At 44.4% G+C, this 19,064-nt stretch overlaps 1 protein-coding gene across 1 annotated transcript in view; it reads right to left on the minus strand.

Moving 5' to 3' along the window:
- Positions 1-19,064, minus strand: part of PEPD (peptidase D) — a gene marked incomplete at its 5' end in the record, with an annotated part of 206,053 nt that overhangs the window by 87,705 nt on the left and 99,284 nt on the right. Inside the window, 2 exons of the mRNA XM_073560873.1 lie at positions 14,303-14,380; positions 17,731-17,799. Of these exons, the coding sequence (XP_073416974.1) occupies positions 14,303-14,380; positions 17,731-17,799 (147 nt within the window). The remainder of the gene's footprint in view (positions 1-14,302; positions 14,381-17,730; positions 17,800-19,064) is intronic.

Consider the following 19,064-nt stretch of genomic DNA (forward strand, 5'->3'; position numbering starts at 1 on the left):
AGGAACCTCGTTGCTTTCTGCAGTACGGGTAGGGCGTCAGGTATCTTTCCCCATAAGGTGTCCTGAGTCTGTGCGTAATCACAGTGACAGGGCATGTGAAAGCCATATTAGCTTTATAGCAGATTTGTAGAGGTGTCCCAGGACTTCCTTGATAAGCTCTCAAATATATATATTTTTTTTTTTTCCTCGATCCATTGGATCTTTGAGCTGGGAGGAGCCCTCATTTTTATATATGAAGGCCTCCTTTTATGGAGGATCAGATTCTGTACGTTCTCGTGTACAGGACACCTCCTTTGGGCTTCAGCCCAAAATCTCGTCCTGTACCGTGTATTTAACTTCTTCCTCCTCCACCCCTATGGTGCTCTTAACCATACTGATTAGCTCACCCACATTCCCGGAACCAAGTGATATTTCTTGTTCCCTGGTTTTAGGGGTGGACGTGGAAGAGGAACTCTCAATCTCCCGAGCATCCTCTGAATCCGAGGACTGAATTTCGTCTGAGTCTGATTCTATCAGAGCTTTCTTCCTCCTCCTAGAGGGAGGCGGTTTGGGAGAAGGGAGCCATAGAGGAGTGAACCTCCTGTATTATGAGGGATTTGATGCTATCCAGGAGAGAGGGCTGCTCAGCGCGAAGCGCCTCTCTGTACAGGACGGGCAGAGTTTTCCCCGTATGTCGAGGGAGTCTGGCAGCACACATTTTACACTTGTGGCTGGTTCTCATAGGTCAGAGACCTTTTCTCCCCATATTAGAGAGAGGTATGCTTTTATTAAATAATGCTGGATAGCCAGGGCCGACGCCTGCTACTTACAGTAGGAGGGGGTATGCTGGGCTCTGCAGACGCAGAGAGAGGGCTTGTCACTGTCCATGCCGTCTATAGACAGTGTCAGACAGGTCTTACCTGGTGATCTCCTCACCCGGACCTTGAAAGATCGAGGGTTCAGCGTTGTTTGTGCACCTCCTCCTCCCTTTGGCCAAATGGGGGAACCACATGAGGACGCCCCAGAATGTGACCGCTGATCCCAGGAGTAACGCGCTCCCCGGCGCGCACATGCGCTCCACCGTGGAACACATAGAGACAGACCGGAAGTGACGTGCGCCCCAGTGGAAAGCCCAGTAACGCCCGAAGTGGAGGAACGCCACCCCCGGCCAGCGTGAACCCCCGGGAACCGGCAGCACGGAGGAGGAAGCCGGGGAGCTATCTGGAGGACCCCGGCGTGCACATCACCGCCTCGCTTTACCCCCAAAGGAGGCGCAGGAGAGGTGGGAGAGTCCCGAGTCCCACCATGCAGGCGGAGACGGGAGCAGCCATCGGAGGAGGAGAGCAAGGCCCCTGACCTCGGCTGCCCGGCATCTGACAGGTATCCCAGCTGATACTGGGCGTGGGGTGCTCCCGATCACCGGCCACGGCAGCACCATCGTAGACCTCTTCATGCCCCATAGGGGACAGGAAAACACTGGTGGTTGCAGGAAGGGGAGGGATATTTAACCTCTTCCTGTTCCTGTCCCCTATTAGGGCGGGGTAGACATCCTCCGATGTAGCTGTCGTGGAAGGTGACTAGAGAAACCAGCGTTTCATGAATTTCTTTTGGGGGGTGCGTTTACACCGTTCCATGTGCGGTAAAATTGATAAGGCGGTTTTATTCTTCGGGTCAGTACGGTTACAGTGATACCTTATTTATGTCATTTTTTTATGTTTTGGCGGTTTTATGCAATGAAAACAATTTTATATAAAAAATAATTATCTTTGCTTCGCTTTATTCTGCGAGCTATAACTTTTTTATTTTTTCGCTGATGATGCTGTGTGGCAGCTCGTTTTTTGCGGGACAAGATGGCGTCTTCAGCGGTGCCATGGATATTTATATGCGTCTTTTTGTTCGCGCGTTATTGCACTTTTTGTTTGGCGGTATGATAATAAATCATTATTTTTTGCTTCGTTTTTTATTTTTATTTTTTAAGTGGGTTTGCTAAAGGGGTTAACTAATGGGACAGTTTTACAGGGTGGGTCATTACGGACGCGGCGATACCAAATATGTGTACATTTATTGTTTTTTTGTTTTCAAAAAATGAATTTATTAGGGAATTTTTTTTTTTAAATTTATTTAGCGATTTTTTTTAATATTATTTTTACACTTTTTTTTTTTAACTTTATTATATTGCCCCATGGGGTACATCACTGTCCTGTGACAGATCGCTGATTTGTCACATCACAGATCGCTGTGACAGATCAGCGATCTGTCACAGGCACTGCTGCAGGCTTCCTCATGCCTGCGCTCTGCGGGCAGTGAGGAAGCCAGCTCCCTGCAGGTCCCCGAAGGTCCCCGTCTCCATATTGGATCCGGGGACCTGCAGGGAGGCGACCCCCGCAGCGGCGCTGCACATCACGCTGCTGTGGGGGTCGCAGGGAAGCACAGAAGGAGCCCCCTCCCTGCCGATGCTTCCTTTAACCCCCGGTACACCGCGATCAACGCGGTGTGCCAGGGGTTAACATGTCGGGGGTGGTCCGTGACCACCCCTGACACATTGTGCCGGGTGTCAGCTGTGATAATCAGCTGACACCCGGCCGCGATCAGCTGCGCTCCCTCCGGGAGCGCAGCTGATCACATTAGACATACTATTCCGTCCTTGGGACTTAGGTTCCAGGTCACATGGACAGAATAGTACGTCTAATGCAGGAAAAGGGTTAAGTACAATTATTTCTCATTCAACAAAAATTTTTATTTGCAGGTTCGTGAAGCACCGATGGGTGCAGGATTCTCGCCATCGCTGGCAAATTTCTATTTGGCAGCCTGGGAGCAGGATTTTGTTTTTTCTGGCGTGGATCTCCTTTCCGCTCACATCAGGTGGATGGGTCGTTATATGGATGACCTCCCCCTGGTGTGGGACAGGACGGTGGAATCCGCGTCAGAATTTATTCAACATTGTAATGACAATGGAATGAATCTGAGATTTACCCATTCGATTGGAATCAGCTCCATTAATTTTCTGAATGTGACGCTCAGTTTGGATTCCACAAATAAAATCCTAGTGTCCCCCTACCGTAAAAGTCCAGCCACAAACTCCACCCTATTGGCACAGTCCTGTCACCAAAAGAATGTCATTAAAAACATCCCCCTTGGAGAGCTGTATAGTTACAAAAGGAATTCATCTTTACATGAAACTTTTGAAAAAGTGAAAGATGAGACGTGTGTCAGACTGACAGGAAGGGGTTACTCTAAGTGGATGCTAGATAGGGCTGAGGACATAATCAGTAACAAAGAGCAGAGATGCTGAAAGAAACAGGAGACAGAAAAAAATGTCACAAATATAGATCTAATCATGCAGGTAATAAAAATGATGGAGTGGTTTTTACAACTATGGAGAGCACATACTTCAAAAATATTACTAACATCATTAAAAAACGATTACCTATATTATATCAGGACAAAAAATTGGAGAAAATCCTGACAAATCCTGTGAAATTGATTGCCAAAAAAGCCTCCACTCTGGGAGATCTTCTGTCCCCCGGCCTCTATCTCAGCGATAATAATAATAAAAAGGACAATTGGCTCAGCACCAGAGGGTCAGACAAGTGCGGCCACAGTGTCTGCACCTACTGCAAGGATATGAAAAATACTAAAACTTTTGCCTCTTGTGCAATTAAAAAAGAGTATATGATTAAGGCCGGTTTCACATTAGCGCTTTTTCAGCGCACGCACGGCCGGGGGTAGCTCCGCCCCCGAGCCGGCTCTCTGCCCGGCGTGCCCGCCCCTTGCTTGTAGCGCCGCCTACTAGCGGACAGCGGCGCCTGCGATCGGCGCACCCTATCTTTAGCATAGGGTGCGCAGATCGTGCGCAGGCCGTGCGCTAGTTGCGCTTTGACCTGCGCTGCGCACTTTTGACGGTGCGCCGTGCGCGCCAAAATCAAACTTTTCGGATTTTGGCGCGCACGGCGCACCGTCAAAAGTGCGCAGCGCAGGTCAAAGCGCAACTAGCGCACGGCCTGCGCACGATCTGCGCACCCTATGCTAAAGATAGGGTGCGCCGATCGCAGGCGCCGCTGTCCGCTAGTAGGCGGCGCTACAAGCAAGGGGCGGGCACGCCGGGCAGAGAGCCGGCTCGGGGGCGGAGCTACCCCCGACCGTGCGTGCGCTGAAAAAGCGCTAATGTGAAACCGGCCTAATTCATATATAAACTGCAACCCCAGTAATGTGGTGTCCACTGTGCGCTGCGCTGTGTGTGACCTCCAGTATGTCGGCTGCACAGGAGGACCACTGGAAGATCAGGATAAGACGTCACCTCTCGGACGCCACCACCAAAATCATTAATAAAAGCTCAGCAATTTCAAAACATTTTATTAATAGTCATGGAGGGGATGTGTCAGGTATAGAAAGGGTTCAAATTCCAGCCAGAAGTGAGGAAATTAAAAGAAAACTGATAAGCCGGGAAACATGGTGGATTTCTCAGCTAAACACCAGGGTCCCGCATGGCATCAATATTAGACAGGATCTGATTTATCACTATGAATGAAAAAAAAAAAAAATACCTATCTGCTGTCATATATGATCCCAGCCTGTAAGGGGTTAATTGTCTATCAGGTTTCTCTACACAGCTGTCCCTATCAGGTAGTTGGATCTGGTGGGTGGGATTTAACTGTGAACTAGTCTAAAATGTTCAGTCTGCCATTGGAGCTCTGTCAATGATTAAAACGCACGGTTTTGTGTTGAAACGCGTTTGATTTTACTGTTTTGGACTATGACGTAATTGCTTTTTCACTACTGGAAGTGATGGAATAAAAGAAAAATGGATTTACAGCACTGGACTTATTTTTTCTAAGTACTATAATACTGCCCCTAAGTACAAAAATATAACTACTATAATACTGCTCCTAAGTACAAAAATATAACTACTATAATACTGCTCCTATGTACAAGAATATAACTGCTATAATACTGCTCCTATGTACAAGAATATAACTATTATAATACTGCCCCCTATGTACAAGAATATAACTATTATAATACTGCCCCCTATGTACAAGAATATAACTACTATAATACTGCCCCCTATGTACAAGAATATAACTACTATAATACTGCCCCTATGTACAAGAATAGAACTACTATAATACTGCCCCCTATGTATAAGAATATAACTACTATAATACTGCCCCTAAGTACAAAAATATAACTACTATAATACTGCTCCTAAGTACAAAAATATAACTACTATAATACTGCTCCTAAGTACAAAAATATAACTACTATAATACTGCTCCTATGTACAAGAATATAACTACTATAATACTGCTCCTGTGTACAAGAATATAACTATTATAATACTGCCCCTATGTACAAGAATATAACTACTATAATACTGCCCCCTATGTACAAGAATATAACTACTATAATACTGCCCCTATGTACAAGAATATAACTACTATAATACTGCCCCTATGTACAAGAATATAACTACTATAATACTGCCCCTAAGTACAAAAATATAACTACTATAATACTGCTCCTATGTACAAGAATATAACTACTATAATACCGCCCATATGTACAAGAATATAACTACTATAATACTGCCCCCTATGTATAAGAATATAACTACTATAATACTGCTCCTGTGTACAAGAATATAACTATTATAATACTGCCCCCTATGTACAAGAATATAACTACTATAATACTGCCCCCTATGTACAGGAATATAACTACTATAATACTGCCCCTATGTACAAGAATATAACTACTATAATACTGCCCATATGTACAAGAATATAACTACTATAATACTGCCCCCTATGTATAAGAATATAACTACTATAATACTGCCCCTAAGTACAAAAATATAACTACTATAATACTGCTCCTATGTACAAGAATATAACTACTATAATACTGCCCATATGTACAAGAATATAACTACTATAATACTGCCCCCTATGTATAAGAATATAACTACTATAATACTGCCCCTAAGTACAAAAATATAACTACTATAATACTGCTCCTATGTACAAGAATATAACTACTATAATACCGCCCGTATGTACAAGAATATTACTACTTTAAAATTACTACTTGCCATAGTGCTCTGTTGTAAAGCTGTGCCTGATTTCAGCCAACACTTTTTCAGCTTCCATCTTATAGGCAGTCAGTGTGAGGGGAGGGGCAGTACAGCAGAGCTGACAGCACTATGATAAGAGATGTAGCTGTGTTTGTAATAAGACAAAGCTTAGCTCTGCTACGCTGTGTTAAGTTATTCTCACACTGAGCTCTGCAGTGTGATCAGTCATCAGTAATTACATGTCTGACACTGGTCATTTAAAATTAGCTTTGGAAGCAGATTCTCAGCAAATCTATGTCTGCCCCGTAGATCTTAACAGCTCATTCACATATTAAGAAAAATGTAGATTTCTCTAGAACAAGTCATCAGATCACAGATATCAAGGAATCATTTTATTCAGCTCTCTATGTTCTGCCTGACCATACAGACAGCTTAGGATGGTTGATCCTACTGACAGATTCCCTGATTCCCTTTATCTTATCAGTTTCTACCTCTGAGGTTTCGGCTCTCCTCCAGTCCCTGTTCTATAGGGAATTACGCAAAAATGAAATATTAAAATTCCTCATCATAACCATCTGATGGACATCACAGGGACTTGATTGACATAAGGAAGGATTCATTAGGGGGATACGGAGCTGGCCTTGTGGGAATGATGGAGTCATTCAGCAGAGAAGAAGAGAAGAGGAGATATTCTGTCACAGAAATGTGTCTACATTAATACAGCAGAGTCCTGGGGCGCGCCGCTGCACAGACACATTCCCTCCAGGGATGACAGCACCACAGGTACAATGCAGTGTACTGCAGAGCGAGCTGGCTGGTGTGTCTGATGTGGGATATATCTTTATGCATATAATGCTACTAGAAATAAAACATAGCAGTAATTTATTACAAGTGCATAATGCAGTTATGTGGCTTATACACATTAGTGCAACTCAAGGAATAGAAACTAAATCTAAAGAAAAAAATCTAAAGCGTTACAAAGAACAAAGTCACTGTACAATTTGGGGCTGCAAAGTCATTGGACAATGGAAGAAGAAATGCCTGCTGGTAGGCAAGTAAAAAGAAGCTCCAGTACCTATAGTGCTGGCAGGATGCTGAAATAAGATGAACCTGTAACTTGCATCAGAGTGGATGCAAGTTACAGAGCATAAGAAGCAGGGCAATTTTTCCTTTGTTGAGCGGAGTGAGGGAAGCAAAACCATGCTTTACTGCAGGTACGTAGTAAGCCCCCCCGGATAGCTATACCTTACATGGGATTGTATAGATTGGATACAGCAGTGAAAAGGTTTTTACAGGCTCCATTTTCAGGAAGGAAACATTTTCCTTTTTACTGACAGCATGCAGAGATACTGATATGTTAAAAGTTCTAAAAGTGTTAGAAAGTTGCTTAACTTAAAATAATCCCGAATATTTACTCCGATCACTCAGCGGTTTTGTTAAAACCCTCACTCTCCAAAACCTTTCCCCGACACAGGGTATGGCGACTCAATGAGTCAGTACTCGGAATTCCCAAGTGCAGGTACGTATGAACAAAGTGCTTTCCCAATATTTTGAACAAAATGCTACGCCAGAAATATCCCCACAAATACTAAGGGAAGCACATAAGTCAGTTGCCAGGGGGGAGATGATTTCTATCACCTCCTTTCTAAATAAACTTCAACAAAAAGAAATCCAGGATCTTTATGATAGTATATCGCAGCTTGAGCTTACACATAAACATAAAATGGATCAACATAGCCTAGAGAAGCTACAACAAAAAAGACAACAACTTAAAAACATATTAAGCTCGAGAACTGCTAAGCTTTATGCAACATGGAAAAACAGAATGTAAGTCCATGGAGACAAAGCTTCCAAATTGATGCTATCGCAACTGAGGAAACGGCACGCTGATTAACTCAATCAAAAATGATCAGGGGTCAAGCTCGCAAAATCCTGAGCACATGGAGCGGGCATTTCTCGATTATTAGAAGAAATTGTATAATCTCCGTCCGGAAGATGATGCCGATTCCTCGTTTAAAAGAAGCCTGGACACTAAGTCCTTCCTAAGCACTTTAGACCTGCCTGTCCTGTCCGATCTCCAAAAACAACAACTCGCTAGACCTTTCTCACTGGGGGAATTGCAGTCCGCCCTGTCAAAGTGCCTGAAAGGGAAGACCCCTGGTCCAGATGGATTTTCAGCACTTTATTATAAATCCTTCTCCGGCCTCCTACTTCCACACTTGTTAAACGTATGTAATGCAGTTCTACAAGGCCACCCATTACCGAACCAAATGCTTACAGCCAGAATATCCCTAATACACAAGGAAGGGAAAGACCCTGAGCTATGTAGTAGTTATAGGCCAATCTCTCTTCTTAATGTGGACCTAAAACTCTTAGCTGGGCTGATGGCAAAAAGGTTGGCCAAGTCATTGCCAAACTTGATTTCCTGAAACCAGACCGGGTTTGTGGGCGGAAGGGAGGGGAGGGATAATGTGCACAAAGTATTACACCTTCTTCAATACGCAAAAAATCGTAAACTCCCATTGGTACTTCTCGGAACAGATGCGGAGAAGGCCGTTGACAGGGTGGACTGGGTATATCTACGGGAAGTACTGGCCAAGTTCGAAATACCAGATGCATTCATAGCAGCCGTAATGGCAATGTATGATAAACCCACAGCACATATTAGGATTAACGACTTCACAACAGATGCGTTCACCATAAAGAACGGAACAAGACAGGGTTGTCCCCTGTCCCCGCTACTATTTGTGCTGGCAATGGAGCCTCTCTTAAGTGCCATACAAATACATGAGGGAATAGAGGGTATCCGTATCAATAGGACTCACTATAAAACAGCGGCATTCGCAGACGATCTTTTAATCTTAATGACTAACCCTTTATTGGGACTCTCAGCATTGATGGATCTCATAGACCAATATGGCAACATTTCCAATTTTAAAGTAAATATGTCTAAGTCTGAAGCGCTGGATATACGCATACCCCCGAGTACCTTAGCTAAACTGAAAAATACATACCAATTCTCCTGGCCAAAACAATATATCAAATATCTAGGAGTAAAGATAGGAAGATCAGATAGAGACCTTTTCCAGCTGAATATCCCCCCCTAATTGTCTCAGTAGAATCCACCATGAAATCATGGAAGGACTCATATGTGTCGTGGATGGGGAGGAAAAATTTATTGAAGAGCTTAATTTTACCCAAGTTCTTATATACCTTCCAAATGCTTCCTATAACCATCCCCAAATCGTATCTTCTTAAAATGAATACACTATTCCGCAGCTATGTTTGGAAAAAACAGAAGCCCCGCTTGGCATATAGGACATTAACATTAAACATGTCTAGAGGCGGAATGGGTGCCCCAGACATAGTAGCGTACTACCAAGCGGCAATGCTAACCAGAGTGGTGGACCTGTTGCGGCCCTCTAACAATAAGCAGTGGATTGAGGTGGAGGAAGCACAGGCACCTTACCCACTGAGATCCACCTTTTTGGCGTATCCTTGTAAAAACATAAGCAAAATACTACATAATGCACACACTAAAGCCACTCTGAAATTGTGGAAAGGATTTGTAAACACCCTTACCCCCCCTTATCCCCCTTACTCAAGCTAGCTGATATAATGCCACACGCATCTTACTCCCGAGACAATGACGTAATCAAAACCGGCTTCTTGGCAAATGTAGCAGTTGATGGACTCTTGGTGGATGGGACACTCCCCTCGTTCCATGAATTGAGGAAACTGCCGGGGCTTTCAAACTTGACCTTCATACAATTTGGTTCTATAAGAGATTCCTTGGCACAGTATCTTTTAAGAGCTGACGTCACTTGCCCACTAACTAGATTTGAGACTCTATGTGCAACAAGGGATAAGCCCAAAAAAATAATGTCGTCTATCTACCAGATTTTGAATACATCTGACTGCTGTATCAAAATAGCCTACATAGCAAACTGGGAAAAGGACTTGGGATACAAGTTTTCCCCAAACCAAATATCACACATTTATAAATTCTCTCATGGCCCATCACAGTGCGTTAGAGCGCAAGAGAACGCTTTTAAAATAGTCGCCAGATGGTATATTACACCTAAACAAAATACTCAATGGCGGACGGGATCCTCTAGTAGATGCTGGATATGCTGGGATGCAGAGGGAACTTATCTACATATGCGGTGGTCTTGTCCACCCCTGATGCGGTTCTGGCACCTAGTGGAGGAATTTCTTGGGAAAGTAGTGGGCAAAAAGCTTAAATTGACACCGGAGATAGTGCTCTTAAATTTCCTGACACCGACTGGACATAACAATACCGCTCTGTTAATCCAACATATTCTCTCGGCAGCTAAACTTTTGATTCCTATGAACTGGAAGACAACAGCTACTCCATCTATATCCCAGCTACAGGAAAAGATAGACCTGCTATTTCAGGTAGCCAAACTAGCTGCCCTAGTAATGGCTCACATTCAGCTTTTGAAAGAATATGGCGCCCATGGATTAGATTCAGTTCCATTATTAAAAGTTAATAAGGCTATAGTGCCCTCCCTGCTCGATTCTGTCAACGTAGATAGAATTCTTGTTACCTAGTGCTCTCCACCCTCCCCCCTATGACCCATATGTCTCTCCCCTATCTTTCAACTACCCCCTCTCTCTGTTGACTACCTGTCCCCTTATTCCCTATACTGACTCATTATCTTTGCTTGACATCATGGCGTGGGTGTTGTGGCCGGGGATGCGTGGATGGCGGGAACCTGGATTTGAACCTAGATAGCTTTTATTACTAGATGTACCTTTAGGGTTGTTGCTGTCTTTGATCCTCTGTGTCTCAATAGTCATTGCCATGTACAGATGTCCCAAATTATCTGTTTAACTCACGAAAAGTGGAATTTGTAGTCCATATGATAATTTTTAAGCCACTGCGTTGGCGTATTTGTTTGATGTAACTATGCAAATTTCAATAAATAAATTATTGAAAAGAAAATAAAGTTGCTGAACTTTTTGTCAAGACTTTTTTTTGGACTATTTGAATTTTTCTCCATAGGGATCCTGCATATTTAGATCTGCCAGGTGGGTTTCGTCTGTAGGAGCCCGATGATTCTCAAAATGGTTGGTTGGCCCAGTGTAAAGTGAATTCCTAGAAAATGCCTTTCAATATTTGTAAAGCAAATCCCGTGTCTGAAGGCGATAATTACAGTCAGACGGCTGGAGGATTGTGTGCCAGTCTCTCCAGTCATAACGGCGGGGGCACAATGTGGAGACGAGGAACGTCTCGGGGCAGAGGACACTTGCTGAGATCTTGCAGTAGAGGGCTCTCAATTACTGTGGAAAATGACTGAGGATTGCTAACAAGGCGTCTTCATACAGCAGCACAAACAAAGGAGTGCGCCGAAATCTGAGCGTAATAAGACTGCTCTGTAATTAGACAGGTGCTGACAGCTGCCTATAGACAGCATAGACAATGGCGGGACGGGGGATTCACGGTCGGACACTTAACTGCTCTCCGTTTACTCACTGATCACATCTCTGCTCTTCTCGCTCTTACAGGCACCAGCGGAGATATCTACTTACTGACCAGCAAAGCTCAGAAGAACAGAGGAAACCTCACTCCTCTAATTACAGGACTGAATGACTGCAGACAGTGCGGAGATTGTGCGATACCAGCAGAAAGCCCATAGAAGGGAAAGACTAAAGGCCCCGTCTCACTAAGCAATCTCGGTAGCGAGATCGCTGCTGAGTCACAACTTTTGTGACGTAACAGCGATCTCACCAGCGAGATCGCTGTGTGTGACAGCGATCAGCGAGCAGCCCCCCTGCCGGTATCGCTGATCGCTGCAAGAAATCTCTGGACATTTCTTTGGTCGCTGGTCTCCCGCTGGCCAGCACGCATCGCTGTGTGTGACAGTGGGAGACCAGCGATCAGGTGTAAAAAATAATAAAAAAAAAAAATATATAGTTATTCTCACCTTCCGATGTCCCGTTCAGCCATCCCGCCTCTCTCCACGCTCCGGTCCCAGTGATCCTTTGCACGAATGACCGCGAGACTTTGTTATCCCGCGAGACCGTGACATCTCGCGGTCATTCATGCAAAGGATCACTGGGACCGGAGCGTGGAGAGAGGCCGGAAGACTGCGCGGGACATCGGATGGTGAGAATAACTATATTTTTTATTTTGATTCTATTTTTTACAGGATGGCCAGCGATGCCGGGCGCTCGGCATCGCTGTGCTGATCGCTGGTGAAGCTGTCTGTGTGACAGCTCACCAGCGATCACATAGCGACTTACTAGCGATCCTGACACCTTCATATCGACGGGGCCTTAAGTTGGAAACCAGTAAAGACGAGCTCCTGACTGGTTTCTTGCCTTGATCCCAAATCTGCTCCGAACTGCAACAGCATCAGCAGTGGATTTATCACTACATGAATGGGTGACAACCTCGGTAGGAGCCGCAACGATGATCACGTCAGCAGTTGTCACCCAGCAAATTCACAGAAATCTGAGGAAAGAGGACGAGCCAGCGAGAAGAATATTTACCAGGGATGTGTCCAGTTTTATAAAGAAACGTTATAATATCCGCTGATGTTACTTTGTATCATTATCCAAAAATGTATTTCCAACTAAATTGTGTTTTTCCTTTGCTTGTATTTTTTTTTTTTAAAAACCATATCAATGCTTCCTGCATTTTTCCCCTTTTATATCAACAAAGTTGTGAAAAAAAACAAAAACATTAAAACAGCACAATTTCATGAGGATTTGCCACAGATGGATGATGTGTGAACACAACCTTAGACAGTCAGAGTCAGGTTACACTGTGGTGTCTGACATTGCTGTTTTGTACCATTTTTTGAGACAAGGACGACTTAGGAGAGCAACGTAGGAGATACTGGCCGGACATCAGGCTCCCCGTGACTGTGCCGGCTCTTCTAAAGATGGAGACTGATGGAATACATTTCTGTGCTGCCCAAGAAAGTATATCATGTTCACACGTTCAGTATTTTACATCAGTATTTGTGAGATAAAAACCAGGAGTGGGTGATAAATACAGAAGTGGTGACAGGTTTCTGTTATATTTTTCCTCTGATTGTTCCACTCCTGGTTTTGTCTTTCAAATACTGCTGGAAAATACTGAATGTGTTTAAAGAGTGTCAGGAATAACAGCTGGGGAGTCACCCAAATCCCATCGCTGGCACCAATTTGTCACAGAAAACAGCCGGGGGCGGTCGCGCAAATGCCATTGCTGCCACCAGTTTGTTAAAGGAACACCACTCTGCTGCCTCCAATCCTCAGGACAATTAAGCTATTGACTGACTATTGATGGACGAGCCCGCGGCTGCTTCCACTACTAGGCCGGTTATTAGGGAACTCACAGTGAGTGTATGGTATATACACCTCCGATTCCAACACATAAAACAGTACGGTCACTGCCAGCTCCACAATAACAAAAGAACAACCAGCTGCCATCACCAATCATTTAAACAGGCCGATTGGACACTCGTTACAGGTAGCGTATGGCTGCAGGGGTGCGGTTTACAGAGCAAGAGGAACAGAACTATTACATTTTATATATTTAATCCTGAAAGGTAAGCAGTGTTTATAAAAATATACAAAGATGACACAAAATGCAAAGAAACTATACGATATATAATTACATAGTGTAAAAAGGAGTAACAAAAGAGAATTACTAAACCTGATGTTGCAGGAATGGCTCTTATCTTTATGGAGGGAAGCACTCCGATTGGGAAAATGGAACACATTCACAGAGACCCAAACCATGATTTTTGTTAGATCAAGGCTACGGTCGCCCACATACTTCCCCTTGGTGAGCTCATATAGGGGCTGGTTGTGTCTCAGGACAGTGCTTTGATCAGACGACGCCCAGCCCTGGGATGTGAACTTCCCCGCCTCTGCGTAGTGTCTGGCTCTCAGAACAGATTCTGCTGCAATTACCCAGTCACTGCAGGAGGGCCCCACTTCAACGGAGGTTTAAGTGTCCACTCTCTCCCACTTACCCAGTTCTAATTAGTTTTTCTCTTCCCCAGTTATAATTAATCCAATATGTTTAATGTGCAGTCCTACTTCAATGGAGGTTGACATGTTCGTTTTTTCTCTATTCCTGATCTATATTTAACCCCATATGCTCAATGTGAGGGTGATATGTCCCCTCTCCAAAGAAATCTTATGGATTTTAATTTTTCTCTATGACAAAAAGCTATAAAACAAAGGACATAAAAGTAATATACAAATACTAACATAATGACTACTCACCACATGTCACCATCCTCGAGGGTCTTATCATTAGGGGCTCCAGCGTGTCCATAATGAAGGACTGAGGAGTTTTCACCACTGTAAGGTGAAACCACAAGGAAGAGATAAAAGCAGGAACTACAAGGATCAGCAAAAAAAAGTACAGTATATGCTGTTCTTCAATCTCTGACCACTGGGGACACTGTTTCATTATAAACTATGGAAGGATTGACAAGGTCAACAAGTCAATGCACAAAGTATCATATTATAAAAGTATATACGGTATATATAAAAGGATTCATAGACTAGTCACAGTTTACACAATATTTAACACTTGCGAAAAAATGCCACAAAATTGACCCAACCTGTAATTTTGCAGCGTTACCCCTTCGAGTGCTAGGAAGCAGTGTGTATTAGTATTAACTCCCTGGCTGCTGGAGAGTAGTGTGTTTTAAGGTGTCCAGGCGTGCTCCAGGTGTTTTCAAATGCAAAGATAACCCGTCCCTGCGAGCAGCATAGCCACCTATAGATACCAGAGGGGTATGAATATGGCTTTACTGCTCTCCACTCGCCAAGAATTAATCCCTTCTCGTTGTTTGTAATCTATGGAGTGCAATAAAAAAAAGAAATGAAAACTAGATCATGTCTGTCACAGCGGTTACACGTCCGTGTCTATAACCTTTAAAGAGACAAGATAAAGGAGCTGTCAGCGCTTTACAGCGGAGGGCTGGGAGCCCCGGATAGATGCAGAACATTACCGGCCAGCACCGCAGGGCATCGCTCCCCGTCCCTGTGTATATATTTACACCTGTAATTATAGCGGGGTATTACAATGTGCACACGCGCCGCAGAGCAACGCACAGGAGGCAGCAGCTCGGGTGAGGGGTCACAGATACAATTACTATATTATAATAATGGGAGGATGAGGACACCGCTGCCGCGGCTCAGCAGCTTAATATATTCTCCTTAGTGTTTAAATACTGTATATACAATGTAACAGTGCTGAGTTCGGCACTTGTCCCACGTAACAGAGAATTCTCAGAACAGAAAAAAATCAAATCTTATTTAATTCCAGTGCTGAACAGATCATGCAGCTTGTACTGAGCAGTGCGACATCTCTGCAGACGTAAAAAGGAGGAACACTGTGGAGCTGTCAATCAGGTTAGGCAGGCAGATATTAAGCAGCAGTAGATAAAAGGGACACTGACCAGCTGTTTAGCCAGGCAGATATGAGCCACCAGCAAGGAGGAGGAATAATGAGGAGCTGTCAATCAGGCTATGCAGACATTAAGCAGCAGAGAGGAGGAACATTGAGGAGCTCTCAATCAGACTAGGCAGACTGAAATTAAGCCACAGGGAGGAGGGGACACTAGGGAGCTGTCTATTAGGCTAGACAGACAAATATTAAGCAGCCACAAAGAAGAGGGATACTGAGGAGCTGTCGATCAGGCTAGTCAGGCAGTGATTAAGCAGCGGGGAGGAGCGATACTGAGTAACTGTCATACAGGCTAGGCAGTTAGAAATTAAGCAGCAGGGAAAAGAAGCACTGAGGAGCTGTCAATCAGGCAGAAATGAAGCAGCAGGGAGAAGGGGCACTGAGGAGCTGTCAATCAGGCATAAATGAAGCAGAAGGGAGAAGGGGCACTGAGGAGCTGTCAATCAGGCAGAGATTAAGCAGCAAGGAAGAGGGACATTGAAGGGCTGTCAATCAAGCAGAGATTAAGCAGCAGGGAAGAGGGACATTGAGGAGCTTTCAATAAGGCAGAGATTAAGCAGCAGTGAAAAGGGACATTGAGGAGCTGTCAATCAGGCTAGTCAGGCAGAGATTAAGCAGTAGGGATAAGGGATACTGAGGAACTGTCATACAGGTTAGGCAGACAAAAATAAAGTAGCAAGGGGGAGGGACACAGGAGCTGTCAATCAGGCAGAGATTACGCAGCAGGGAGGAGGGACATTGAGAAGCTGTCAATCAAGCTGGGAAGGCAGATATTAAGCAGCAGACAAAAGTGACGCTGAGGAGCTGTGGCCAGTTAGGCAAAAATTAAGCTGCAGAGAGGAAAGACACCAAGCAGCTGTCAATCAGGCAAGGCAGACAGAAATTAAGCAGCAGGGAGGAGGGACATTGAGGAGTCAATCAGGCTAGGCAGACAGATATTAAGCAGCGGCAAATAAGAGGGACACTGACCAGCTGCTAATCAGACTTGGTGGGTTGACAATGAGTTAAAGAGGTTTTCAGGTTTTAACACTATCATCCTAAGGCTAGCAGAGGGCTAAAACAATAAACTCAGAAGGCACTTGCTTTTCCCTGCCCCAACGGTGGTTATCCATCACGGCTCTGGTCTTTGCTGACAGGCTGCAGCGGTGACATGCACAGTACCTGTGAAATAACTGCTACAGCCTGTAAGTAGAGACCAGAGTGGTGGTGGAGGTCCAGTGCAGGGGTGTGCAATGGACAGTAACATCTCGGTTTATTGTTTTAACCCCCTGCTTGCCTATGGATGATAAAAATATAAAATTAGGAAAACCCTTTTAAAGTATCAAAAGGCTACACAGATGTTGGCACATGGATTTTTACAGTGACTGAGTACACCCGCCTCATCCATTTAATAATGTATATAATCTGTATTGTAAAGCTGGTGACCAATTCCTTTAAGAATCAAGGGGAAAAAAGTACAAGTAAAAGACTGCAAGGAAGACAAACACATGGTTATTGAGGTCTCCCCTCTCAACACAGTAAACCCCCTAATAAATGTGGATTCACTGCTGCGGCGCTGAAAAAGCTTGTTTTTAATCATAGGTAAAAATGAGTGATGTCTGCAATAAATCAGATTGTCTTTGTACTTTCACCTCTTAGAATAAAGTCTAATTTGTTTATCCTCTGGAAATGTCAGCGACGTCAATCTCAGAGTCAATGTACACAGCTCTTGCCGGCAGCCATGTGCGTATCCGCCGTGCACTACTGTGGGTGAGGGTCCGCCGTGCGTTCCTGTGGGTGAGGGTCCACCGAACGCTCACATAGTGTTTACTGCCTTGAGACTCGACGTTCACAAATTAATCTCTCCCCAACCAGCGACACGGCTGATTTATTGAGCATTGTCCAGGCACTGCCAGATAGTGAACAGACACTACCGACCGGCACGGCCAGCTAATAACGCCGGAAAATGTCAGTGCCGTACCTGCTACATGGCCAGAAGAAATTTTGTTGTCACATTTGTAACCAAACCAGTCTAAAGAGGTCACTTTTTTATCATAGAAAAATAAAAATATTAATCGTATAATGGGACCAATGCAAAAATAAAAAGCAAGTGTGCATATTTGTTAAACCGTGCAGGTGCCACAATCTGGTGTGTGATAGAAGAGGATATAACAGCGTCTACATGAATGGTATACACAACAGTAACCCACCCTTCACCCAACCGTGCACCCCCTTAAATGACATGGCTACATACCTGCCACATATACAAGTGTATGATGTGTGCCTCATCCCTCCACGTGCGTAGCAATAGTTTAGGAACACGCTGCAAGAGAAAGAAACCTATGATTACTGGCAATTATAATATATACATGAAAGTATACAGGCATTAGTGGTCCAGCAGGAAACATGGCGGCTTTCTTGAATCATTGCTATGGGAGTTTGCAATGAGGGCACAGATATGGGGTGCATGAGCTGCCACCTCACCAATCACTGGTGGTCGGAATGGGCGATCGATGGGGCTTGAATCTATCAGACATTTATCACATAAGGGTCTCTATAGAGGGGTATTATTGATCACAACCCATGGACATGAGGAAAGCAGCCATATTTCCTCATATAAACCTTTCAATTGCAAATCATTAGCTCCCCCCAAGAAAGATAATGGTTGGGGTCCGGCAGCCTAAACTGGGGTTGACCAGCAGTTATTACTGAGTAAAGCTGCCAGTATGACCGGTAAATGGTCACATAATCCATGAAGGATGTGATAGACTTGTTGGCCAACGCAAAAGGGATGAAAATGGGGACCCCACCTCCATCTATGTCTATGCCTCCCATATGCTGTGATAGGGCACATGACTTTTTGATGTCTTTTAGTCCTAGAACATGTATTATACTGAGTGCTAGGATCCGGTCTGCTATAATCAGCTCATTTATCGGGAAGAAATACAACAGCTGTCAGTCTCTTCCCGACGGAGGCGCTGTTTAGTCTTCACAGATAACAGGCTTTACTCAGATCCATGATGTCAAAAGTTTTCCTGCGAGCGATAATAAATATGCACGGAGAGTAATTAGTGTGAGATTACAGAGCGCTCTGTGGACACCGGCTCTGAGCTGCGCACATTCATTCTTCACTGGTAATTTTGGTAAAATAAATAGCCATGGCGAGCCCGTGTTTTGGCTGCTAATCAAAGCTGGGCAGATTTCACGGAGACAGTCCCAGAGGAGAAGGTGGTATTGCCTTATCTGAGCACCAACCTGCAGGATTAAAATTGAGAATTTCAAAGTGCTTGCTGCTCCAAGTAACAGCAGTAAGTGCAGAATGTCAGCCTGAACCGCACTCCACCGATTCTACAGCTAAGAGAAATACAAAAGGATTTGTATAAAAGCGCAGCACTGGAGCTGTAATGGGGACACACATGGGGCCTGGTGCTTAGAAACCCCTCAGTTACAGAACAGGAGAGCAGCCCCCATACTGGGAAGTAACTACAGCAGCTGGACAGAAAGGCTACGGCAATATAAGTACTGACCGAGCGCCCAGGAAGGAGAAGGGTCCATGAACGGTCCATGAAACAAGTCTGCCCATAACTA

This window comes from Dendrobates tinctorius, unplaced genomic scaffold, assembly GCF_039654945.1.
Source record: "Dendrobates tinctorius isolate UK_male_01 unplaced genomic scaffold, ASM3965494v1 ptg000307l, whole genome shotgun sequence".
NCBI classification, from domain to species: domain Eukaryota; kingdom Metazoa; phylum Chordata; class Amphibia; order Anura; family Dendrobatidae; genus Dendrobates; species Dendrobates tinctorius.